At 43.6% G+C, this 26,282-nt stretch overlaps 2 protein-coding genes across 3 annotated transcripts in view; one reads left to right on the top strand and one right to left on the bottom strand.

Annotated features, from left to right (window-relative positions):
* cngb3 (cyclic nucleotide gated channel beta 3) overlaps window positions 1-10,062 on the top strand; it is a 69,974-nt gene extending 59,912 nt beyond the window's left edge. Inside the window, exon 19 of the mRNA XM_018094902.2 lies at window positions 8,778-10,062. Within this exon, the coding sequence (XP_017950391.2) occupies window positions 8,778-9,056 (279 nt within the window). The 3' untranslated portion in view covers window positions 9,057-10,062. The remainder of the gene's footprint in view (window positions 1-8,777) is intronic.
* Window positions 10,063-12,974: 2,912 nt separating this feature from the next.
* Window positions 12,975-26,282, bottom strand: part of cpne3 (copine III) — a 35,440-nt gene continuing 22,132 nt past the window's right edge. Inside the window, exons 13-16 of one of the 2 annotated variants that reach the window (XM_031903323.1) lie at window positions 20,150-20,201; window positions 18,304-18,437; window positions 16,587-16,823; window positions 12,975-13,267 (exon numbers count right to left, since the gene is read on the bottom strand). In XM_031903323.1, coding sequence (XP_031759183.1) covers window positions 13,127-13,267; window positions 16,587-16,823; window positions 18,304-18,437; window positions 20,150-20,201 — 564 coding nt within the window. In that variant the 3' untranslated portion in view covers window positions 12,975-13,126. 2 annotated transcript variants of the gene reach the window in all.

Raw genomic sequence — 26,282 nt, 5'->3', positions numbered from 1 at the left:
ATACCATATCTGTCCTTATGGCACTGAAGCCCCCAGTACTAAGACCATCTGGTTGAGTGTATCTGTGTATGTATAGTATGTCCCATCCTTAATGAGTTTCATCAACTCTCCTTCAATGCTATATCCCCAGCATCACATCTTCCAATAGAATGTATTTCCTCAAGCTCAGCTCACTCCTAGCAGCCTGTCTGTCCTTCTAGCATCAAATCCTTCTACCAGAATGTCCGTCATTCCAGCACTATGTCTGCTTAATCTCTCTAACATGGTGTCCCGATAAAAGCTGCCGACATTGGCCCATGTATGCAGCCTCCAAAGGGGCTTCCCTGACTGATATCAGGGTGAAAATTGAGCAGATGTTAATCAGCAGGTTTAAAAACCTGTCCGGGCGAGGAATTCATCAGCTTGTTGTTGCCCTTGCCCCAATGACCTGCCTGTACTTCATTGTGACCCAATTGTTTTACCCTTGGGCCAAACAATCGGATCAGCCCTATATCACCTACCTCAAGGCGACCCTCTAGCATTATATCTGTCCCAAGCACTGTGCCCCTCTTCGGTATGTCTGTGCCTCTAGCACTGTGTCTTTTCAGCTCCAAAGGCCTAAGTGTCCCTATAGTAGCCCTGTACTATGTCTGTTCAGCAGTATGTTGGTCCTTCTATTTCTGTTTAAAAGTATTTCTATTCCTCTAACGCTGAGTCCCACAAGAAGTTCTATCTGCCCGTCAGGTACTGTCTAGTGATACAAATCTCCTTCCAGATACAGCAATAAGAAACATACTAGTTATTAGGACGCACAAGCAGCCGAAAGCCACTTGCTGTAAATGCCAAGCCAACGTGATTGCGCAGCCCTATCATTATGGTTTCTGGCTAAGCCTACAACTAGTTAAGAGGTTGAAGCCCAAGGTTATGAAACTAATGATAAAGTTGCTGAAGAAAACTTTTGTGAGACAGGGGAATAGTAATTCTGCCCTTAGTGACACGTTTCAACAAAGAGGCCGATAGATACATCATATGGGGAAGATGATGGATATCTACTTACAAAAAATCTAGCAGAGAAGATAGATTGCATAAGCAGAGGAATTCTAATGCGGGCGGCTCATCCCCAAAGCTGGCTAAGCACTAGGCTGGGGCGCCTGGAGCACAATCACTTTGTGACAGACGCACTGGAAAAAACAAAGTACAACAAGATTGCCAACACAACACTCTTCTCCATTATACAAACTTCCAAAAAGGCCCCAAAACTCTTAAGGAAATAATAATTGAAATTTTAACGCAGGTAATAACAAAGAAAAATGTGTTTATTTTACTAGTTCTACAAGCTGAATTCATTTTTTGACACTAAAAAAAATAAAAATTATAATAATGACTTGTCATATAGTTAAATAGTTATATAGTCAAATACTTCACAATAGTGACTGGTGCTGGGGTGTTGGTTATTTTTTAACTGACCAGAACGTTATTATGGGAACTGGTTCTTTGTTTTGGAAGTTTGTTTGTTATGGTTCTTCCTTTTGAAAGTAAAAAACACAAAGAGAAATAAATTGTGTTAAAGGAACAGTAACACCAAAAAATGAACCTGGTTTAAAGTCATTAAAATATAATGTATTGTTGCCCTGCACTGGGGTGTTTGCTACAAAAATGCTACTATAGTTTATATAAATAAGCTGCTGTGTAGCCAGGGGGGCAGCCATTTAAGCGGGAAAAAATAGAAAAGGCACAGGTTACATAGCAGAGCTATGATACACAGCTTATCTGTTATCTGCTATGTAATCTGTGCCTTTTCTATTTTTTTCAAGATTGAATGGCTTCCCCCGTGGCTACACAGCAGCTTTGTTAAAATACTATAGTAGTCTTTCAGAGGCAAACACACTAGTTGCACCAGAGCAGGGCAACAGTACATTATAATGTGTATGGTCACATTTACAGGGAGACTTCAGGTGAGATTCTACAATTTTCAGCAATGTATACATAGCAATATATCTTTAACGGAAATGACCCCCATTTCACAAGTTTCTATGTACTCTGGTTATAAATTTGCAAAAAGCAAAGGGCATATGGGGGTTAACTAGCTAGGCACCATTATCATGTCAGGCCCACTGCTACTATAGGCACCATCTCTCCCTACTATACCTGCTATCCCACAGCCCCAGTCCCTTCCCAGAGGCTATTATCCCCCCACTGCTACTATAGGCACCATCTCTCCCTACTATACCTGCTATCCCACAGCCCCAGTCCCTTCCCAGAGGCTATTATCCCCCCACTGCTACTATAGGCACCATCTCTCCCTACTATACCTGCTATCCCACAGCCCCAGTCCCTTCCCAGAGGCTATTATCCCCCCACTGCTACTATAGGCACCATCTCTCCCTACTATACCTGCTATCCCACAGCCCCAGTCCCTTCCCAGAGGCTATTATCCCACTGCTACTATAGGCACCATCTCTCCCTACTATACCTGCTATCCCACAGCCCCAGTCCCTTCCCAGAGGCTATTATCCCACTGCTACTATAGGCACCATCTCTCCCTACTATACCTGCTATCCCACAGCCCCAGTCCCTTCCCAGAGGCTATTATCCCCCACTGCTACTATAGGCACCATCTCTCCCTACTATACCTGCTATCCCACAGCCCCAGTCCCTTCCCAGAGGCTATTATCCCCCCACTGCTACTATAGGCACCATCTCTCCCTACTATACCTGCTATCCCACAGCCACAGTCCCTTCCCAGAGGCTATTATCCCCCCACTGCTACTATAGGCACCATCTCTCCCTACTATACCTGCTAACCCACAGCCCCAGTCCCTTCCCAGAGGCTATTATCCCCCACTGCTACTATAGGCACCATCTCTCCCTACTATACCTGCTATCCCACAGCCCCAGTCCCTTCCCAGAGGCTATTATCCCCCACTGCTACTATAGGCATTATCTCTCCCTGCTATACCTGCTATCCCACAGCCCCAGCCCCTTCCCAGAGGCTATTATCCCCCCACTGCTACTATAGGCACCATCGCTCCCTACTATACCTGCTATCCCACAGCCCCAGTCCCTTCCCAGAGGCTATTATCCCCCCACTGCTACTATAGGCACCATCTCTTCCTACTATACCTGCTATCCCACAGCCCCAGTCCCTTCCCAGAGGCTATTATCGCACTGCTACTATAGGCACCGTCTCTCCCTACTATACCTGCTATCCCACAGCCCCAGTCCCTTCCCAGAGGCTATTATCCCACTGCTACTATAGGCACCATCCCTCCCTACTATACCTGCTATCCCACAGCCCCAGTCCCTTCCCAGAGGCTATTATCCCACTGCTACTATAGGCACCGTCTCTCCCTACTATACCTGCTATCCCACAGCCCCAGTCCCTTCCCAGAGGCTATTATCCCCCCACTGCTACTATAGGCACCATCTCTCCCTACTATACCTGCTATCCCACAGCCACAGTCCCTTCTTACTATACCTGATATTCTATAGCCACAGTTCATGTGGGAGACTGGGCTGTTAGTGCCAGTGCCCAAGTGGGGTGGTGGGGGGGCAGCAAATAGGGTTACTCCTGAGAAATGTGTGTTGACATGTCTGATACACATATATTGGTATAGGGTATATATGTACTGCACTGGCTTATGCTAAACATGTCTCCATCTAATTAAACAGAGATGCTGCGTGTCTGCAGTAATTCATTTCCATTATTGTTAATAATACTGTTTAGTGCTAGCAGTACACAGGTGTAGTCAGGACTAGGTACAGAATACTGTATTTTACAGAAGGCAGGTTTTGCATTAGACTGATTAGGCCCTTTGGCAATCTCTTGTCATCACTGCCCTCTGGTGTCATTTGAAATGAATTTAGTTTGTTTCCCTTACTTACTCAGAGGGGTTATAGTCCATAGGAAGAGTAAAGCTCCCCATAGACGGGCCGATAGAAGCTGCCGATATCTGTCCCTTGGACTGACTCAGCAGCTTATCGGCCTGTGTAGGGGCAGAAACGAGGGGCCTGGAATTGGCCAGATATCGATTGGCCAGGTTAGAAAATCCAGTCGGATCGGGGATGCGGTCCCCGAACCGATTGCCCCATGGCCTCAAATGTAATCCGATCGTTTGGCACCAGGGCCAAACGGTCGGATTTTTTTTTTTAAGCTACTTGCTACCCAATATCGCCCACCCTTAGGTGGGGATATCGGGTGAAGATCCGCTCGCTTGGCGACATCGCCAAGCGAGCAGATCTTATAGTGTATGGGGACCTTAAGCCTGGTGATTTGTAGCAGTGTTGGAAGAATCAAATGTAATTAAAATGTAGTAACTAGAGAGGTTTTGGATGATTTATTTTGCTATCTTCTGTATCAGCTGGTGGTTAGGCAGTTTCACTTGGACATTTAGTGTGAACTTAACAGACATGTAATTTTTTAGCCTTAGTTACTATATATGTTATTGCAGGGGTTCATTAAAAAACAAAATAATTTAATGTGTGCCTAGTTAATTGGGTGGTTTTGTCAACCTTCTGCAGCATACTTAGCCTGGATTACAGACTTATTATTTCTATGTATGTATGTATATGTATGTATATCTTTATTAATAAAGCGCTACTTATGTACGCAGCGCTGTACAGTAGAATACATTAATACAAACTGGGGGTTATTAAGATAATAATAGATAAATACAAAGTACAACAATAAATACAGATAGATACAAGATAAATACAGTTGCAATAAGTTAAGAGTCAAAGACACAAGAGGATGGAGGTCCCTGCCCCGTAGAGCTTACAATCTATATGGGAGGGTAACTAACAGACACAAATAGACAAATGCAGTATAAGTGCTGTAGGTCACAGTGGGTGACACTATAATATAAATGCTGATTCTATGGATTTGCAGAACCCTTTCAAGTTTTATATATGATCCTTATATATATAATCACCTATGTATTGTATATACTGTATTTGGTAGGTGTCCAATTTTAAAGGCACAGCCTTGCCCCATAAAAGCCATAAAATCCATTGCCTAATTAGTAATTAGCTGGAGTACACATCAGAGTTAATTAATAATGAAATAGAAGCTTTATAGGAGTATACTTCTAATTAGATAAGGGATAAACCCTGTAGCTGCAGAAAAACAGATTTGGCCTGAACTATAATCTATAAGGGAAAAGTAGAAATGCTGTACAGATATATTTGATCATCTGCAAAAGCATAAAATATTCGCCGCTGCATTATCTGGGTTCAAAAGTTACATTTATTTGGCAGGGGCTGCATGACTTCCACCTCCGCATCTCATTGGGCCCCGGATACCAGGGTCTTTAGTCGGACTCAGGAGGCCCAGTGTGACTCTACTTTAGCCCCTCACATCATACCTCCCAACATGTAGGCTCATTGGGAGGGGTCAGTTTAAGATGTGATAATCATTAAATCAAGTTAACTTGATTATATGATTATAGGCAGCCTGTCATATACAAGATCAGGAAACACATGCATAGCCTGCAAGCATTGTATAATATCTGTGCTATTGGCTACTCTAACACCCTCAGCCACTCAAGATTGAAGGCTTATTATTATTGTTTTATTATACAGGAACAGGTTCCTGTAGTGCTGACACCTAGTGGTTATATTTAAGAACTGCAGATGAGCGGTAGTCACTTGAGAAATAAGCGACAGTTAGCAGTGTTTGCTGTGCTAATAAGTTCAGGACTGTCCCACGATAATTGGGACTGTAAGGAGCTATGCAATAATTGCTGGTAGATTTGTAAGGGCAGCTACAATTCCTATAGATCCCTCCCTTCCCTGACCCTCTCCTTGGAGATCACTCTCCTTATAAGAAGTCCACCTGTGCACCAACCATTTTCCTGCCCCAAGTGATGTCACTGCCCATCCCCTACCCTGAAGGCTGATCTAAACGCAGAAGAAAGATGGCAACCCCAGGCATAACTACTGTGCAGTAGAACAAGGGGGCCTGGATCATGGGGTCTGCTGCATAGTATCCCCCCCCCCCCCCCCCAGAGCTTCTACAAACTTCTCAGCCTTCTCATTTTTATGCTGTGGGTGGCAGGGGGTTATTGTGCAGGAGACAATAGGGGCCCCACAATGGTATTGCTGTGGGACCCACAGGCCCAGATTTGTTGCGAGGCTACAAAGGCTAGGGTGACACAAATTTAGGGGCGGCAAGCCGGCCAAGCCGCAGTGAAACATTGCTCACATATGGAGCAATAGGGATGCACAGAAACATCAGAGCATCCTCACATGTGCTTGGGAAGGGGGGGGTGAGGTGGGCGGGTGGAGAAACGGGGTGCCTTGGGGCACCAGGTTATCAAATCCAGCCCTGGGGACCCAGTAACTTTTCGTTACACCTCTGAGTCTCTGGAAGGAAAATACTGACAGTCTGACATGTGCCGAAATGAACTCCCACCCCAAAAGAAAGTACAACAGTCCATTCACTAATAGGGGGGGTGCCCTCAAACTGGAATTTTACACCGAAGTGCAACAACATGCCCATGTTAGTGAAAATTTACATGCTATTGGGAAAGGGGTGCCCTTCCACCATATTGTTGCTGAAAAAAAGAGCACCCCTGGGTGCAAGGCACAAAGAGACCCCTGTACTTATTGCCTGGTCTGAGCAGGTATGTGGTGCTGGCCCTTGTGCCTTCTGTCTCGCCATTGCACTGGCGCAATATACTTTATACTTACTTTATACTTATACTTACTGGGGTAAGTATAAAGAAGCACAAGCATTTTGTGATGGGCATTTTATTTGGCACAGCCCCGCCACCTTTATAGCTCACATAGTGTAGGGAAGGTAGTTGCATGTATCTGTTTCATGTGCTTACAGCCAGATGCATCAATAATTCCAAATAAACAATGTATGAAAAAAGTGTGAAAGTTCTGTCTGTAAGGAGAGAAAATGCTTCTCGGCTTCTTGTTTTTTAACTGACTCCCCGGGGCCACAGCTGCCTTCACACTTACACGTCTATCTGTCAGTTTCCTGGAGATCAGATGATTTTGCTGGAGGATGAACAAGCTCAGCATTTCTAATATCTCTGCCCAGACATGGGGGTGACAGCCTGTCTGGGTCTCGCCTTGGAAAGCTCATGTCTCATTTTTGTGCAGAAATAAAAAGACATGCTAATTTATCTTCATAAACAGGAACAGTGCTCAAAAGCATTAGTTATACCCATCCTGCGCGGGGGAATAGGGCTCATTTACAACCGCAAAGTGAAGTGCACTGCAAGAACCAGGTCCAGAGTGGAGGTAACTCCAAATGGGTCATTTACCAACACACCCACAACTGCAAAGATGCAATGGAGAGTATATGATGGTATAATTCATTACGCAACTTACATCCAAACATGCAGCAGTGCTTTCATATGGGTGGGAATTGCGCCCATTCTGGCTCTTATGATGAATGGCGCACAAGTTCACCCATGGACACTTAGGAAGCCTGGAGCTACTTCCGCCCCGGACCAGGCACTCTGTTGCTACAACATTTTAATTGTGAGGACAAAACAGTGCATTGACACAAAGTTGTGTCCATTTTGGTAAATTACATGCTGAGGAGCATGCCATTGTTTATCAAAACAGGCTGGGCAGGAGCAAAAGTGACTGCCACAGGTAGTTGCAAGATGTTTGACACATGTATGGGCACAAGTACAACCCCAGATTCAGGAGTGTTCCCCTCTGACAAAGCCAGGCATAGTGTTGAATGGGGAACAGGCCTGGACTGGCAAGCTGTGGATACTGGCAAATGCCAGAGGGGCTGCTGTAAGGTGCCATAGACAGTCACTATTTATTGGGCTGGTGGGGGCTGTATGGGCCTCAGTGTACTTGAAATGCCAGGGTCTATTCTGAATTCCAGTCTGAGCCTGATGGAAAGTGATAACGGGTGGGGTTGGGCAATGTAAGCTTTAGAAGAGCAGACCCTGCAATGGCCGGGGGGCCCCAGAGATATAGGGGTATCAGAGGAACTACGGCTGATGAGCAAGCACAGGAAATAACTTCTTCTAAAGTTTATGGGGGCCTTCAATGATTTTTTGTGGCTCCCAGTAACTTATTACTTTATTTAATTGATTGAGAAAAAAACATTTTCTTTGAAATTGTTGCCCAGAATACCGGTACAGAAATAAAGAAGGTAGGCGGAAGCGCATGTATCCTTTACTCACAAATAATCATATTTTTTGTTTTTCTTCCTTTCCTGTTTGTGGAACTTCTCGGTCTATGTACTTGTCTCTAGCATTAAGTCTATCACTCTTTCTCTCAGGGAAACTTTGCATTACTTGCCTCTCTGCGTCGGACATATTTTCACATAATAGGGCAGATTTACATCTTGTTGGGCTCAATCTATTTAGACTTGAAACAAGTGAGAGAAAGGCCTTGTAACTCAAAGGCTTATTACTGCAGCTGTGACTGATAGAATTTATAGAGCTGCACAGATATACTGGGGCTGGAATTGCTAATATTGCTGTTAACAGACAATTCCCAACATCCTATAACAAAAACAGTGCAAGACGTTGGCAGTGCCAGGCCAAGTTCTGTTGGTAGCCAGTGCCTGGTACCCAATAATCCTGCAACCCCCCAGCCAGTCACTTGCAACCACAGCCAATCCCCCCACTGCTGCCACATGCCTACTTCCATACCTGTTTTCTCTTAACAGTTCTCAGTAGGTGCCCAAAGCCAAGCACCCAAACATGTCCCTCACTTGTCACTAACTAACTGACCCCCTCTAGTTCTGGCCCTGAGAGTTGGACACCCCAGGTTTATTGTATAACCATATTAAACAAGTGCATGTATTTTTTTTTTAGAATGAAAACAAGGAAGTCAACAAGACTTCAGACATGGCCAAGAGCACCGATGATCCTGCAAAGCAAAAGGAAAAGAGTAATGTTCAAGATGCCAAATTGACTGAGGAAAGTAAGGAACAGCCAGCAGGGGCACGTGCAACTCCTGGGGCTGCTCCCAAGCCAGACGCCACAGCAGGCAGCAAGAGCAAATCCTTCATCATTAGCATGTCCCCATCAGCCAAGGCTGGAGAAGGAGAACTGCTCACTGTCGAGGTTCGAGACAGAAAAAAGACAAAATAGAGCTATATCCTATTGTCAGAAAGTAGATTATTACTTCTGCTACAGTGAAAACAGGCTGATGGATGGGTTGCTTCTCATAAAGGGGTCATCTATACACGGAATATGTTCAATGCTGTCTCTCTCCCCTCCAGATGCAGCACGCTCCCCCACTCCCCCACTCCAGGTGTTTGTGGTTGGACAGTTTCATGTGTACAAGAATATCTTGAGTAGGAAGGAGTTTCTAATGTTCCATATATTCACACCTTTGGGGTTCAGCTTACCCACTTGGCTGCAGCTTCTCATTTAGCTCATTATAAAATTATAAAATCATAAACATAAAATCAACCCAGCTTATAGTATGCAAGGTGAAGTGCGTTCAGCGCACCTTTTGGTATTAGTCATGTGCTGGTCAAGAAAACTCGCACCTTACCTGAACCTGCAAAACTGTAACCCGCACCCTACCTGAACCCTCAAAACCTTAAGCTGCACCCGACCCAAACCTTAGGACCAACACCCAAAACGTAATTGCGTCTTTCCGCTCTGTACATTACTTCTGCGTGTTCCTTAGGTTCCAGTACAGGGAATTGTGGGAACAGAGAAAGAACATGCAGTGGTTGCCCATATTTTAACCCTATCCCACCTGAAAAAAACCCCAATTTAACCTGCACATCACTAGTTGTAATAACTGGGATTCAGGATAATAACCCCTAAGTGTGCACCCACACCAGGAGTGCAAGCCAACCATTTGGGAACCAGTGGTTTGTTCATATTTGGGGGGTTGTTTTTTCATCAGGATTCTCTTGGAGAAGGTTCTGTAAAGGCTAGATGCAGCCCAACTAATTTCAACATATAATACTGCCACTCCAGTTGATCTGCCAAACAGATTCTACCAACAAATTCAGTCTGCTGATGGTCTTGCTCCATGCAATAAGTAATACAATTTCACAAATTCAATGGTTCAAATAGCTTTAAACAAATGAAAGTTACCCTAATGCCCTTAATAAAACATTTTCTTTTTTGCACCTTGTCTTGCTTGTCACTATTAAGTTTCTTTAGTGTAGGTGAGGTATATTTAATCTAGAAATATCCAGAAAGCATTATGAAGGCTGGGGGGGTTTCACTTGCTGTGTGCAAGAATGAGACAAATTACCAGGGGGGATTATCATACAATGTGCAGTGACGGGTTATATATTAGTTGTTGGCATTAAGACAGGGAGCCCAGACCTTTTCAAATTTGGTAGGGCAGCCAGGAGCATCACATGTAAGCCAGATACAGGGAAGGGATGCATTCACCAAATTCACCCACTGTGGGACAGTAGGGGTGCCATTGGCCTTTCAGTTCATGGCCACTACTTTTTTGGCATTGTATAGAGCTGCCCTTGTAAATGACCTAGCTCTAATCTGGGGTAGTAGGTTATACACCAAGGCTAACATGGAGATTGCAGGTTTGCACAGATTTGAAAAAACCATCTGTTCCACTAAGTATCTAACCACCCCCCCTCCAGTATTTCTGGACCAGCGGCAGGTCGACTGTAGGTGCAGAAAGGAATCCTCAGGGGCCTGACATCTTGGGCATTCTTTTTCTGGTCACCTACCCATTATCCTAAATTGTAGGGGGTGATATATATTTGGTGAATACATTTATACTGACTCAATCTTATCTCTAAGAGATTAAAGAATGAGGTGGAAAATAAAGTGACCTAGCGGAACAGTTCACTTGTTGGTAACTGATGATAAGAATGCTAATGACAAGAAGCAATTAAAGCTGTTGTATGATCTTGTAGACTGTACTAAAAGCATTTAGGGCTCTGGCACACGGGGAGATTAGTCGCCCGCGACAAATCTCCCTGTTCGCGGGCGACTAATCTCCCCGGATTGCCATCTCACCGGCGAAAATGTAGGTCGATAATAATAATAATAGAAATCAGCATTGTCTATTTTTGTAGCCATGAGAAGTAGCTGCTACTAGTAGCTCTGTGTGTCTTGACCCTTAACGAGGTGGTTCCCAAGCTGAGTTGGCTAGTAGCTTAGATATCATTTAGTATGGGATTTGGGTTGAACATGTATATACTGTCCTAGATATTACTAGATCTGTGGCTGAATGGCTAATACAGCAATACATTTACATATTAGTTATGTTGCTTGGATCTAAGGCATCTGCAGACAAATATTGGTCCCTAAAAGTGGGCCTTGAAACAGAAAAGTCAGAAAACCTCTACCTGTTCACATTTATGCTGTCCTTTATTTTGTGCTTGTAGCATTTTATGTCAACGTAAATATTCCACCAATAAAAAGCCCTCATGCAATAGCTAAAGTGCGGTTTTATTAGTAAAGAACGAGAGCTTTATCTCAAGGTGAGGTGCTCATTTACACAAGGTCAGCTCCAACAGCGCACACAGATAAGGGCTTATTGCTTTCAATAAACTCATATTTTAAAAACAATGTCATGCTTTTCCTACCATGTCACCATACATTATTCGTTATATACTATTATAATGTATTATATTTCCTAGACCTAGGGAACCAGGTTGCGTTGCAGACAGGCAGCACAGATTATTGAACTGATGGATGTGGGAATTTGAATTCACAGCAGGGCTGTTCTTTGATAAACAGGGTGTAAGATAGAATGTCTTTCTGGCAAAATGTAATTATCAGGGAGTGGGATTAATACATGGATAATTCCTGGTCATCGTCAGTTTATCCTAGCATAAGTAAGGGTGGTATTACTTCCACTGCCACCCTGTGTCTAACGTGGTAAAGTCTTATAATAATAATAATGCCTGTATAGCAGCCATTACTGCACAAACTGGTGTCCAAGTAACGCCATATACTGGTCTGGTCCCTTCTGACTGATTCAGCACCTTATCTGCCCATGTATGGGGCTCTCCAATGGGCCTACCCAAACAATATTTATAGCAGTATTGGGGAGCTCAACTCTCTGTTAACTTACCCAAGCGGGTATCAGGTGCAAATACTGGAAGAACCTCACCTTGCATGGGGGTCAATATCCAACAGCAAAAAAAATCCATTAGCACACTGAAGATGCAAGCCGTGAAAAAAAGTTTTATTTGCCCAAGTACATATAAACAAGCAAAGAGCTTGCATCTTGCATCTTCAGTGTGCTACTGGATTTTTTTGCTACCCAAACAATATTTGGCCAAAAATATGTTGACAAGTTTTATTTTTCTGTTGGAATAAGGACCACATTGGCTCACTGATGCATTGCTTGCCGGAACTGGCTGTAACCCTGTCATTGTAATTGTTTGGACCAATCAGCCCAATATTGCCCACTTTAGGTGGCCACATCGGCGAAATTATGCTCGTTTGGCGACCTTGCCAAACAAGTAGATCCTTTAACATATGGCCAGCTAGAATGTAGGGACAAAGGAACTACAGACTGTATGTGTAGGGTTAGGCTCTGGGTAGTTAAGCATTAAACAGTATCAGTAAAGGATCCAGTTAGTCCTTGGTACATTAGCAGTGCCAGCCATGAATGTATAACTGCATATATATATAAAAAAAAAAGCTATTAATTCTAATGGTGCCGCCCTCTTATTGGTTCTGCTGCACAGGAGGAACAGTTTACTATCTGTATTCTTATCCCTTGAATTTATCCAGTCAACCTTGGCCTAAAAAAGAAGCAACCAGGCAGTGGATTGAATGGCAGCCTATAATATTAAGAGGACTAAAATGTAAAGATAAGTAATACAATCTAACAATAATATAATAATAAAAAATTGTAGCCTCACAGAGCAATAGTTTTATGGCTATAAGGGTAAATGACACCCATCAGAACAAGGCAGAAGGCAAAAAATAACTAGCTGAAGACTAGTTGAAAAGGTGCTACAGATTGGCCATTCTACTGCATACTAAAAGTTCAATTAAAGTTGAAGTATGATCTGGGTCACTCTACAGAAACAAAACAAAGAGAGGGGCAAATATTTTTGTAGGAATATTTATTTATATACAGTGGTTATATACAGGGACGAGCACAGCATTAGTTACACTGTGGAATTTACTTTGTGAAGGTTTTATGAAAACTTGGTGGTTATGGAGTAAGACAGAGAGAAAGGTTGGACATGGAATTACAGTCACATAGGATTTGCTTTCTCAGAGCTCTCGCATTTTGCAGCAGGGTCATTCGGTGGTTTGAGCTTGAACGTACTGAAGTAGGAAACCACCTGCTGGGGCACTTCGGCTAATACACTCTGAGCCAGGGCTTCCTTTGGAGCCTACAAATAGCAAGCAAAAAAACAAATTATCAGCTTAACCCTAAAGGACAGAAGCCAAAGAAGTGCTGCACAGTGTGCACCTTTTGTACAAAGATCTCGAAGGGTTCCACGCTGTGATTCATTTTCTGATAAATGTCCATGTTTCCTTTTTTAAACCATGTTGGGTATTTCATTCTCCTTTGCACAGTCGCCCACAGGTCAGTAAGCTATATCCTGCTATGTACAGCTCAGAGGGGGGCCTCAGGCTGCTTTCTCTTCCATGCTGTTCTACCAGGTCACGGCACAATGTTCCATTCTGTGTATGTATTGCTAATCACTATGTCCTCTGTGAGTGCTCACATTTTAAGAAAAATAAAAATATGAAGTTCCCAACCAACTGCAGTACCCATAATTACATGGCTCCTAACTAACCTCTCTCTGAATCAAATTAAAATAATGGAAACATCAAATAACCCACAACTAAAAAACAGGACTAAGTGTTTACCAGAGGTATAGGTGCCTACAGCTGAGGTTCCAACACTGTGCACCCAAGGGGATAGAAAGCTTGCTAGGGTTAAAGGGATTCTGTCATTACTTTTATGGTATCTTCCTTATTACTACATTACATTGTGTACATAATTCATTCTACTATTTAAAATTGTATTCCTTAAAAGAGAAGGAGAGGCTAAATCACTGGGGGTGAGTGAACAAGCCAGCTTTTTTGTTAAGATGTGGCTCCTCAATCCACTGTGCATGCGCAAATGTATTTTTTTTAGCTGTAATATTGGTGTGTAGGCGCCATCTCAGTGCATTGTGCCTGAGTCTGAGCTTTCAGAAGGAGCCAACGCTACATATTAGAACTGCTTTCAGCTAACCTAGTGTTTCTCCTCCATGTAACTGGAGGAGTCCCAAGTCGGACTTGAGTGTTTTACTATTAAGTGTTATTCTCATATCTACCACGTGGTGTGGCGAGGAAGCATTTTTAGCAGGTGTCAGGGATCTGTTATCTTGTTACCTGCCAACTGTTCTACTCATTGCCTGCAGGGGGGGTGAGTGGGTGGACTCACTTTGATGTTCACTTTGGGAGAAAAGAGTGACTGAAGTTTATTAGAGCACAAGTCACATGACTGCGGGCATCTAGGAAACTAAGAATATGTCTAGCCTTACATCAAATTTTTAAATTAAATATATACAAATATGTTTGCTCTTTTAAAAAATGGATTTAAATGCAGGATTCTGCTGAAGGAGTACTACTAACTGAATTACTGTGACAGAATCCCTTTAAGAACATTATAGCCAAAAGTATCTTGTCCTAGATTGGGACACTCACTGCTGAGTTTCAAACTGTGTCCAGTGTCAGCCCTTCTGGCTCAGTGGAAAATTCCCACCAACAACATTCCAGAATCTAGTGGAAAGGCTTCCCAGAAGAGCAGAAAAGGGAGGAGCAACTTCATATTTATAATACTGCATTAGAATAAGCTGTTGGGATAGGCTACCTTCGGCCATATATATTTGTATCATATACAGTGGCTTGCAAAAGTATTCGGCCCCCATGAACTTTTCCACATTTTGTCACATTACAGCCACAAACATGAATCAATTTTATTGGAATTCCACGTGAAAGACCAATACAAAGTGGTGTAAAATCATACATGATTCCAAACATTTTTTACAAATAAATAACTGCAAAGTGGGGTGTGCGTAATTATTCAGCCCCCTGAGTCAATACTTTGTAGAACCCCCTTTTGCTGCAATTCCAGCTGCCAGTCTTTTAGGGTATGTCTCTACCAGCTTTGCACATCTACAGACTGAAATCCTTGCCCATTCTTCTTTGCAAAACAGCTCCAGCTCAGTCAGATTAGATGGACAGCGTTTGTGAACTGCAGTTTTCAGATCTTGCCACAGATTCTCGATTGGATTTAGATCTGGACTGTGACTGGGCCATTCTAACACATGGATATGTTTTGTTTTAAACCATTCCATTGTTGCCCTGGCTTTATGTTTAGGGTCGTTGTCCTGCTGGAAGGTGAACCTCCGCCCCAGTCTCAAGTCTTTTGCAGACTCCAAGAGGTTTTCTTCCAAGATTGCCCTGTATTTGGCTCCATCCATCTTCTCATCAACTCTGACCAGCTTCCCTGTCCCTGCTGAAGAGAAGCCCCCCCAGAGCATGATGCTGCCACCACCATATGTGACAGTGGGGATGGTGTGTTCAGAGTGATGTGCAGTGTTAGTTTTCCGCCACACATAGCGTTTTGCATTTTGGCCAAAAAGTTCCATTTTGGTCTCATCTGACCAGAGCACCTTCTTCCACATGTTTGCTGTGTCCCCCACATGGCTTGTGGCAAACTGCAAACGGGACTTCTTATGGTTTTCTGTTAACAATGGCTTTCTTCTTGCCACTCTTCCATAAAGGCCAACTTTGTGCAGTGCACGACTAATAGTTGTCCTATGGACAGATTCCCCCACCTGAGCTGTAGATCTCTGCAGCTCGTCCAGAGTCACCATGGGCCTCTTGGCTGCATTTCTGATCAGCGCTCTCCTTGTTCGGCCTGTGAGTTAAGGTGGACGGCCTTGTCTTGGTAGGTTTACAGTTGTGCCATACTCCTTCCATTTCTGAGTGATCGCTTGAACAGTGCTCCGTGGGATGTTCAAGGCTTTGGAAATCTTTTTGTAGCCTAAGCCTGCTTTAAATTTCTCAATAACTTTATCCCTGACCTGTCTGGTGTGTTCTTTGGACTTCATGGTGTTGTTGCTCCCAATATTCTCTTAGACAACCTCTGAGGCCGTCACAGAGCAGCTGTATTTGTACTGACATTAGATTACACACAGGTGCACTCTATTTAGTCATTAGCACTCATCAGGCAATGTCTATGGGCAACTGACTGCACTCAGACCAAAGGGGGCTGAATAATTACGCACACCCCACTTTGCAGTTATTTAGTTATTATTTGTGTTTGGAATCATGTATGATTTTCGTTCCACTTCTCACGTGTACACCACTTTGTATTGGTCTTTCACGTGGAATTCCAATAAAATTGATTCATGTTTGTGGCTGTAATGTGACAAAATGTGGAAAAGTTCAAGGGGGCCGAATACTTTTGCAAGCCACTGTATATTGAATCTTGCTATAACCTTTACAGCTCTGACCAAGTTTTGGATATTGAGTGGGGATTCACCCTTAAATTACTAAAAAAACTCTTGTACGCATTGTCAAAGGAGTATTATCACAATTTTTTCCTTTAGTTCAGTCCCAGTTCAACAGAATACACATATAAAGCATGAAATACTGTGTGTACACAACAAACAAGTAGGAGAAGTTGCACAATTAAACCCCACTAACCTGTGCAAACTGTCTGAAGGGGACAAACTGTACGATGTCTCTGATAGCTGCCTCCCCCGTGGGAGATCTGAGCATTCCATTGTCACCGTCCAGAAATTCCATGGCGCTGAAGTCAGCCGCCCCAACGCCGATGATTATTATAGACATGGGGAGTTTTGCAGCATTGACAATGGCCTGTCTGGTCTGATCAAGATCTGTTATGACTCCGTCGGTGATGATCAGAAGCACAAAGTATTGCTGTGGAACAAGCACAATAACAGCACAAACATATTAGCTGTGTTTGCACAGCCCGGGAAACACAAGTGCATTCTAGTTGGGTGAAAGCCTTACAGACCGGAATAGTAAATTACAAACTATAATACAGGTATGGGACCCATTATCCAGAATGCTCAGGACCTGGGGTTTTCCCAATAAGGGGTCTTTTCCATAATTTGGATCACCTACCTTAAGTCTGCTAAAAAAATTTAAACAGTAATTAAACCCAATAGGATTGTTTTGGCTCAAATAAGGATTAATTATATCTTAGTTGGGATCAAGTACAATGTACTGTTTTATTATTACAGAGAAAAAGGAAATCATTTAACCATTAAATAAACCCAATAGGGCTGTTCTGCCCCAATAAGGATTAATTACATCTTAGTTGGGATCAAGTACAATGTACTGTTTTATTATTACAGAGAAAAAGGAAATAATTTTTAAAAATGTATATTGTTTGATTAAAATGGAGTCTATGGGAGATGGCCTTTCCATAATTCGGAACTTTCTGGTTAATGGGTTTCCGGATAAGGGGTCTGATACCTGTAATTGCTTTTATTTTCTGGTTGCTGGATTTTTGTGGCCACTACAGCCTGCACAAATTACAGCTTCCATCATTACCTTCTAGCCTTCGTCCTTGGAGATTTAGGTTATTAGCAAATTTATGGGCAGCCTTAATATAAAAGGTTATACAGACACCATCTAGACATACTATGCTTGCACTCATATTCTAAAGTTGCAGCCCTACGCAGAAAAGACATAAGTTTTGTAGGACTTTGGAGATGTCACACTGCATACAGTCACTGCGGTGCAGAGGCCTCAAGAGGAAAGGGCTTTTATTTCAGCAGGTCCATAAGGTTACAGCATTCAGAGTCAGTTCTGTAAAGGCAAGAGTGTCTGATCTAAAGAGTGCCCAAAAAGCTCTACAAGCAAGCCTAAACTGGGGCATTTACTTATCCCCACTATTTACACTTTCCATTCTCTATAGCTCCAATAAACTGCAATAGCAATCTTACTATGTAAGACAAAGAAAGCTATGATACAGTTTCCTCTGCTAGAATGAACACATATCCCTAGGCCAATATTAGCAGATAAAATGCTAAATTAATCATTTTCTTCATTAAACTGCCGCTTTCTCGATTGGCTGCTCCCATCTGAAGTGAAATCAATTGGCCTCATAGGATCTACTCTCAGGGATGCTGCAGGCAGGAGAGCACAGCAAGTGGGGAAATTAGAAGACGACTGAGGATGAAAGGACAGAGAGCTGGGAAAGACAGCTGCTTGAACAAGTACAAGATGATAGTGGCAGGCTGGCCAGCAATTAATGAAGACCAATGTCATGATGGCCATTGCTCCAGTCTACGGAGCAGGAAAATATTTAGAATGAAATCAGAAAAAGGCACAAAAGGCAAGAGAAGAAAAAGAGGGCCATGTGGCTGCAGAACGATCACAATGTACTTACTGAAGCAGTCTTTTGTTGTGTGGCTGCACCTGCAAACCGAGCAACGTGATGGATTATTGGAGAGAAATTGGTGGGCCCATAAAGCTTAACCTGAGGAAGGCAACTTCTGTAGGCATCAACTATTCCTTGGATCCCTGCAAAGGAAAGGAATTACAAATTAGGGACTTATATGGCAGCCAGGGCAAGATGCCAAGCATAAAATTATCCAATGAGGTACAGAGAAATCTCAGAGCAAAGGGAAAGATATCTGAGACTGAGAAAAAAATGGATGGCCCCCCATTAACCATCAGTGATGTCACCAACTAGATGGCATCACTCAGCAACAGTTAATATAATATTAGATAAGGTTATCAGGTTAAAGGTAAATACAAAAAAAATAGCATTTAGAATTTGTTTATCTAGAACAGTGCTGTCCAACTTCTGTTGTACCGAGGGCCGGAATTTTTCCGACCTACATGGTGGAGGGCCGATAATGGAAGCCAGTTTTGACCACTCCCCTTTTTGAAACCGCACCCACTTGAAACCACACCCATGTTATCACATGACCATACCCATATTAATGGTTGTAGTACAGCAAAAACCTGCCATACTCTGCCTTCCCTACCCTGCCTGTGTGTGCCATACTCTGCCTTCCCTACCCTGCCTGTGTGTGCCATACTTTGCCTTCCCTACCCTGCCTGTGTGCCATACATTCACTGTGTGTGCCATTCTTGGCTGGTTTGTGCCATACTTGGTCTGTGTGTGCCATACTCTGCCTGCCCTACCCTGCCTGTGTGTGCCATACTCTGCCTTCCCTACCCTGCCTGCGTGTGCCATACTTTCACTGTGTTTGCCATTCTTGGCTGGTTTGTGCCATACTTGGCCTGTGTGTGCCTTACTCTGCCTGTGTGTGCCATACTCTGCCTTCCCTACCCTGCCTGTGCGTGCCATACTCTGCCTTCCCTACCCTGCCTGTGTGTACCATACTCTGCCTTCCCTACCCTGCCTGTGTGTGCCATACTCTGCTTGCCCTATGCTGCCTGTGTGTATGGCACACACAGGCAGCCTACAGTGACACAATGCTGGTACTGCTCCTACAGTCTGCACAATAACTATATATTAAAAAAAAATTTAATTGAAGTACCACCTCAGTATATGTTCTTTTTGTAGTGTGCAGGGATTATTTGTGGGTTTCTACTGCTCCTGAGGTGTGAACAGGGGAACAATGGGGTGATTACAGCCTGAGCCTGAGGTGTGAACACTGCAGGGGGTGAACAATGCAGAGATTAAAAGGTGTGAACAACACAGGGGATTACATATTTAAACAATACAGCCTGATTACAGCCTGAATCTGAGGTGAGAACCATGCAGGGGGGCTGTTAATCACAGTACTGATACCATTTAGAGCTTACACAAGAGTAAACCATCAAAGCAGCCAGACAGGTGGGGGGCCACACAGAGGGGGGTCGCGGGCCGCCAGTTGGACAGCACTGATCTAGAACATTTTGCCCCCCCGCACTTGTAAAAAAAATGTGTGTTTGTATCAGAAGCTCTATTATAATTACTTCTAAGCTAATATGTGGCCAATGGGGGTTGCTAATTGAGCTCCCTTAGGACTCTAGCGCTCACATTTGTACAGCAGCTAGGCTGTTAAGAATATTATGGCTATAGTGCTTTGACAAGCTGAAAGCTTCTATTATATAGTAAACAGTCAAGCTGTCACCAAAGAATATCTAATTTTCAAGTGTCAGGCAAAGACTTAATGCTTTTAAATGAAAATATGAACAAAAAGAAACAAGCCTAGTAACTGCAAATGCTGCTGTACATTGGTTAGTGTAATGTTTTCCTGACTGCTTACTCTACTTACCTGAACAGAAAGGATTTGAAGGGTTAAAATTGATTGGGAACTCGTGTGAAACCTGAAAAATAGTGTTTTACATGAGACAAAGGCATATTCATGGTGTATTTCTTATACACTCCTAATATTCCTATATACAGCTGTCTGAATAAAGGAAAATACAACAGATTAGAAAATGTGGTGCAAATATACTGTGGCATTGTCTGAACATGATAAGCTGTGAAACACAGGAGAAGAGATAAAATGCCCCATATATCAGTGTAATAAAATAACTTAAATCATTGTGCTGCCCCAGCAGTTAATAATGTATATCATGTTTTATAGTTAATGGGTTATATGTGTTTTCATTGTTATGCTGCCACCTAGTGACCAAGGTAACATTACAACTTGTTTACTTCTAAGCCTGTATACCCTCCCATTCCCTTCCTTATGTGTGATGTCAGTTCCTCCCATCATGCCATTCATGTTCCTGCTTTCTATGTGTGAGGAACTACTCCAGGGGTTGGGAAAGCATATTTCTTTTGACCTCCAGCATTTGTTCATCCACCCCCAACGTTTGTTAACCCACAACAAATAAACAACCCTTTGTGGATCCCAAGTGTCTGGTGAGTTCTGCTATCTGGCAAAGATTGCCCACAGTGACTGTGCCCAGCTCCATACAGGCCCAGGGAGAGGGGTCTCAGGGGAAACAGCCATTATCACAGCAATTGGAGTCAGAATAGTCAAAAGAAATAGAATTCCATAACCTGCTGTCAGAGTGCCTGTTCCATCAAGTCTCCACTCACAGGCAGCTATTTATATTCAGTCTGCATCCAAGCTTAATGCCAGCTCACAACTCCCTGCAAGCACCTGATTGTACAAGTGCAGTCTGTACCCTGTGAATATTAAGGTGCCGTATATCCTTTATAACTGGCTAAACACATTATCTGGGTCCTGCTATAACACTACTGCAGTTTGTCCTGCACACCTACCACTGCTATAAGCTTCTTAAAGAGACAGTAACCTTTTTCACCAAAAGTGCAAAATGTCCCAGCAAGGCTCTGTGCATTCATTTGCAGGTGAATCTGAGCAAGTACACCATGAACCAGAGCTCACAGACATCCAGGGAGAAAATCCCATACATACTGCAGAGCAAAGTGTTAGATCCAAGCGTATAATAAAACCATCTCAAAAGTCTAGAGAAAACTATGAGGCTACAAGGGATGAGTTGTCAAGCAGTTTATCAGACTTATGGAATAGAACTGTACGCTGCATGTCAGTTCTTTCATATTCTAATAATGACGCAGCTGATTTAAGAGACTGTATAAATCGCTTATCTTCCACCTATGAGCGTTATCAGTGTCTGTCCGCTAAGTATACTTCCTTCTTAAAGGACACTAATATAGTGGAATCCTTAGCAGAGCTGAGCAAAACTGAGGCCTTAGATCAAGAGAGAGACCTTCTGGTGCTAAGTGCTAAAGAGAAGGCAGAGCTCAGGATTGCACACCTGCAAGAGACCAGGTCTCACAGATCCATGTCATCAAAGCTTACATCAAGATCTTCTAAAACCTCTCACTCTAGGAAATCAGCACTGAGTGACAAGCTTATAGAGGCCCGCGCCAATGCAGAAGCAGCTAAGGTGCAAGTTTCCTTTGCTAAAAGAGAGGCAAGTCTTAGAGCAGAGATGCAAGCTGAGGCTGCACGCCAGCAATCAGAGGCAGCAGCTGAGGCCGCACACAAGCAAGCTGAAGCTGCACGCAAGCAGGCTGAAGCTGCAACTGAGGCCGCACGCCAGCAAGCAGAAGCTGCCCGTAAAAAGGCAGAAATGGAAGCTGAATTAGAAATTCTTCAAATGGAGAAAGAAAAGGCTTCAGCTATTGCAAGGTTAAAGGTTCTTGAACAAGCACTGGGAGGAGTACATGATCAGGACTGCCTTATTCCAGCAGAGTCTGAAGATCCTGTGGAACGCACAAGTAAATATGTACTAAACCAGGATGCATCTAATGCCAAAGAACCAAGCTTGCAACGTCCAGGGACAACCCCTGCAACCCACAGTACAGGTCAGTCTCTTATACCTGTCACTTCTAATACCGCTGTTCCTTACAGTGCCCAACCTGCAGAGCTGCAAATGCCGGCACATCAACAGGTCAGCCACACAGACATTGTCACACAGCACAAAATACTGCCTCCTACCATCACTCAGGTGGATTGCAGCAGTAAGCTACAGCCAGCAAAGGCCTTAGAGACTAAACCACTGCTGAATGCTCATGCCACTTCATTCTATCCTGGTTCATCTCACCTTTATACGCCAGAAAGCTTATACAACCTCAGGGCTCCACAAGTTACTCAGGCACCAAAGAGTGAGAGATCAGACTTATCTGACTTCGCCAGGTATATGATACGTCGTGAGCTCATAAACATCAGTCTCTCAAGGTTTGACGATTGTCCAGAGAGTTACAGAGCCTGGAAATCAACCTTTAAAGCTGCTATTGCTGACCTCAACCTCACTGCCAAGGAGGAACTTGATTTACTTATTAAGTGGCTTGGTCCAGAGTCTGCTGATCGTGTAAAGAGACTTAGAGCTGTACATGTTGACTACCCAGATGCAGGCCTTGCTGCAGCCTGGGGAAGGCTTGAGCAAACCTACGGGAGCTCTGAAGCCATAGAAAATGCCTTGTTTAAGAGACTGCAAAACTTCCCAAAAATAACTAACAAAGACAATCGCAAGCTGCAAGAACTTAGTGACCTTCTGATGGAGCTAGAGTTAGCTAAGGCAGATCCTCGCCTGTCAGGACTCAGCTACTTGGACACTGCACATGGTGTAAACCCAGTAGTATTGAAGCTGCCTTATGGATTGCAAGAGAAATGGGCCACAACGGGCTCAAGGTACAAGAAACAATATAATGTATCTTTTCCTCCATTCTCATATTTCTGCAAGTTCATCAGTGACTATGCCTGGACCAAGAATGATCCCAGTTTTAGCTTCAGTGAGCCTAACCCTCCTGCTTCATCATTTTCAAAGCACGACAATGCAGCTGCTAAACACAAAGAGTTGCGGAGAACAGTGTCAGTCAGAAAGACAGAAGTTCCTCCAACCACAGTCTCTTACACTGACAAATCTTCCTCTTTTGGGAAAACTGAGGATCCCAATCGTCAGTGCCCAATTCACAAGAAACCACACCCGCTTAAAAAATGTCGTGGGTTCAGGGCAAAGTCTTTACAGGAGCGCAAGGAGATTCTCCAGAAGTGTGGGGTCTGCTATAAGTGCTGCGCTTCCTCAGACCATTTTGCAAAAGACTGTAAGATGGTTATTAAGTGTGCAGAGTGCAATAGTGACAAGCATGTTGCAGCAATGCATCCAACTCCTCCTCCTGATAATCTGCAGCCTCCAACCCCTGCCTCAACTCATGGCGGGGAGGAACAGGGGCATGTTCCAGCTTCACCAAAGATTTCAACTTCATGCACTGAAGTCTGCGGGGAAGGTTGCAGTGCCAAATGCTGTGCCAAGGTATGCCTAGTACAAGTATATCCTGAAGGACAACCAGAGAAGGCGATCAGGATTTATGCCATCCTTGATGACCAAAGCAACAGATCTCTTGCAAGACCACAGTTCTTTGAGATTTTCAACATCAAGGGAGATGCATCACCATATACCCTCAATACCTGTGCCGGTCGCATAGAGACTCTGGGCAGAAGGGCTAACGGGTATGTCGTCTCTTCAATCAAAGGTAACATTCATCTACCTTTACCTACTTTAATTGAATGTGATGAAATCCCTAACAACAGGGAGGAGATTCCTACACCAGAAGCTGCATACTACCAACCCCACTTAAGGCACCTGGCCAACCAAATTCCTGCCATGGACAAAGATGCTGATATCCTGCTCTTGTTGGGTAGAGACATTCTTAGGGTCCGTAAGGTACGCCAGCAGTGCAATGGTCCTCATGATGCTCCCTATGCACAAAGACTTGACTTAGGCTGGGTAATAGTGGGTGATGTGTGCCTTGACAAAATGCACAGGCCATCTGAAGTAGACTCCTACAAAACTCATGTATTGAGAAGCGGACGCACTACTCACTTCAGACCATGCCCTCATCATTTTGAGGTGAAAGAGAATACTAAGGATATGATCCCAGCAACCAGTGTCACTCCTACTTCTTGTGATGACAGCTTTGGGATTACAGTTTTTCATACTACAAATGATGACAACAAAATTGCACCTTCCATTGAGGATAAAGAGTTCATCAGAATAATGGACAATGAATTCTTCAAAGACAATTCCAACAGTTGGGTTGCACCCTTACCATTCCGTACTACCAGAACCAAACTTCCAAACAATCGTGAGCAAGCCATTTCCAGATTTGCTTCACTACAGAGAACTCTTAAGAGCAAGCCTGAAATGAAAGACCACTTTGTTGCATTTATGAAGAAAATATTTGAAAATGATCACGCAGAACCAGCTCCACCACTACAAGAGCATGATGAGTGTTGGTACCTACCTTCCTTTGGCGTGTATCACCCCCGCAAACCAAAACAAATCAGGGTGGTATTCGACTCAAGTGCCAAGTATCAAGGTATGTCTCTCAATGATGTTCTTCTCACTGGTCCCAACCTAACTAACAACCTTGTGGGAGTGCTCATGAGGTTCAGAAGGGAGCCAGTTGCAATCACGGCTGATATCCAGCAGATGTTCCATTGTTTTATCGTACGAGAGGATCACAGAAATTTCCTCAGATTCCTCTGGCACCACGACAATAACATCAACAGTGAAGTGATCGAATATCGCATGAAAGTGCATGTCTTTGGTAACAGTCCATCACCTGCTGTTGCAACATATGGCCTAAGAAGGACTGCTTGCGAAGGTGAAAATGAGTATGGTGCAGATGCACAGCATTTTGTAGAAAGAGACTTCTACGTGGATGACGGCCTAAAATCTTTACCAACAGATGAAGAGGCTATCGACCTGCTTAAGAGGACACAAAGCATGCTCTCTGAGGCCAACCTGAGACTCCATAAGATTGCTTCAAACAGCACTACCGTAATGAAAGCCTTTCAAACTGATGATCATGCCACAGAATTTAAAGACTTAAATTTGGGAATAGACAATCCACCCATTCAAAGAAGCCTTGGCTTAAGATGGGACTTATTGAACGACACATTTGGTTTCCAGGTTACCACCGCAGACAAACCGTTTACAAGGCGTGGTGTCCTGTCAGTAGTGAACAGCCTGTATGACCCACTGGGGTTTGTAGCACCCATCACCATACAAGGTAAATCTTTACTAAGACAGCTATCAGAGACTGTTAAAGACTGGGACACTCCTTTACCAACTGATAAACAAACAAAATGGGAGTCTTGGAAGCAATCTCTAAAGGACCTAGAGGAACTCCACATACCTAGGTGCTACACTTCAACTTCCCTTGCTGAAAGTCAGAGGAGAGAGATCCACATTTTCTCAGATGCATCTACTGAAGCCATAGCAGTTGTGGCCTACCTGAAGGTAAGAGACACCTGTGGTCAACCTCATATAGGTTTTCTCTTTGGCAAGGCTAAGTTAGCACCAAAACCTGAGCACACCATCCCAAGACTTGAACTTTGCGGAGCTGTGTTAGCAGTTGAGATTGCAGACTTTATTTTGTGTGAGCTGGATATTCACATTGATGCTGTTAAATTCTACACAGACAGTAAAGTTGTTCTAGGCTACATATACTATCAGACAAGACGCTTTTATGTGTATGTGAGCAATCGAGTAGAAAGAATCAGGAAATCTACCAAACCTGAACAGTGGCATTATGTACCATCTGAAATTAACCCTGCAGACCATGCAACCAGGCCAGTGTCCACAGCTGTCTTTGCAGGTACTTCCTGGCTAATGGGTCCTGAATTCTTACTGGATCACTCAGAGGCTACAACTACTGCAGATGTCTTCAGTCTCCTAGATCCTGACAGAGACCCTGAAATTCGACCTAAAGTTTCAGCACTTGCTACAAGAGCTGAGCAAGGATTCAACTTAGGTTGTCAGCGCTTTGAACGCTTCTCCACGTGGACAAGACTTGTACGCACAATTGCAAGGTTAGTTCATATTGCACACTGTTACCATACACAATCCAAGGATGCTAAGGCCTGTTGTGGCTGGCACTTATGCCACAAATCTCCCACTGCA

This window comes from Xenopus tropicalis, chromosome 6 (assembly GCF_000004195.4).
Source record: "Xenopus tropicalis strain Nigerian chromosome 6, UCB_Xtro_10.0, whole genome shotgun sequence".
Classification (NCBI taxonomy): Eukaryota; Metazoa; Chordata; class Amphibia; order Anura; family Pipidae; genus Xenopus; species Xenopus tropicalis.
Note: the sequence above shows the minus strand (reverse complement) of the source record. Positions and strands in the feature narration are given on the sequence as shown.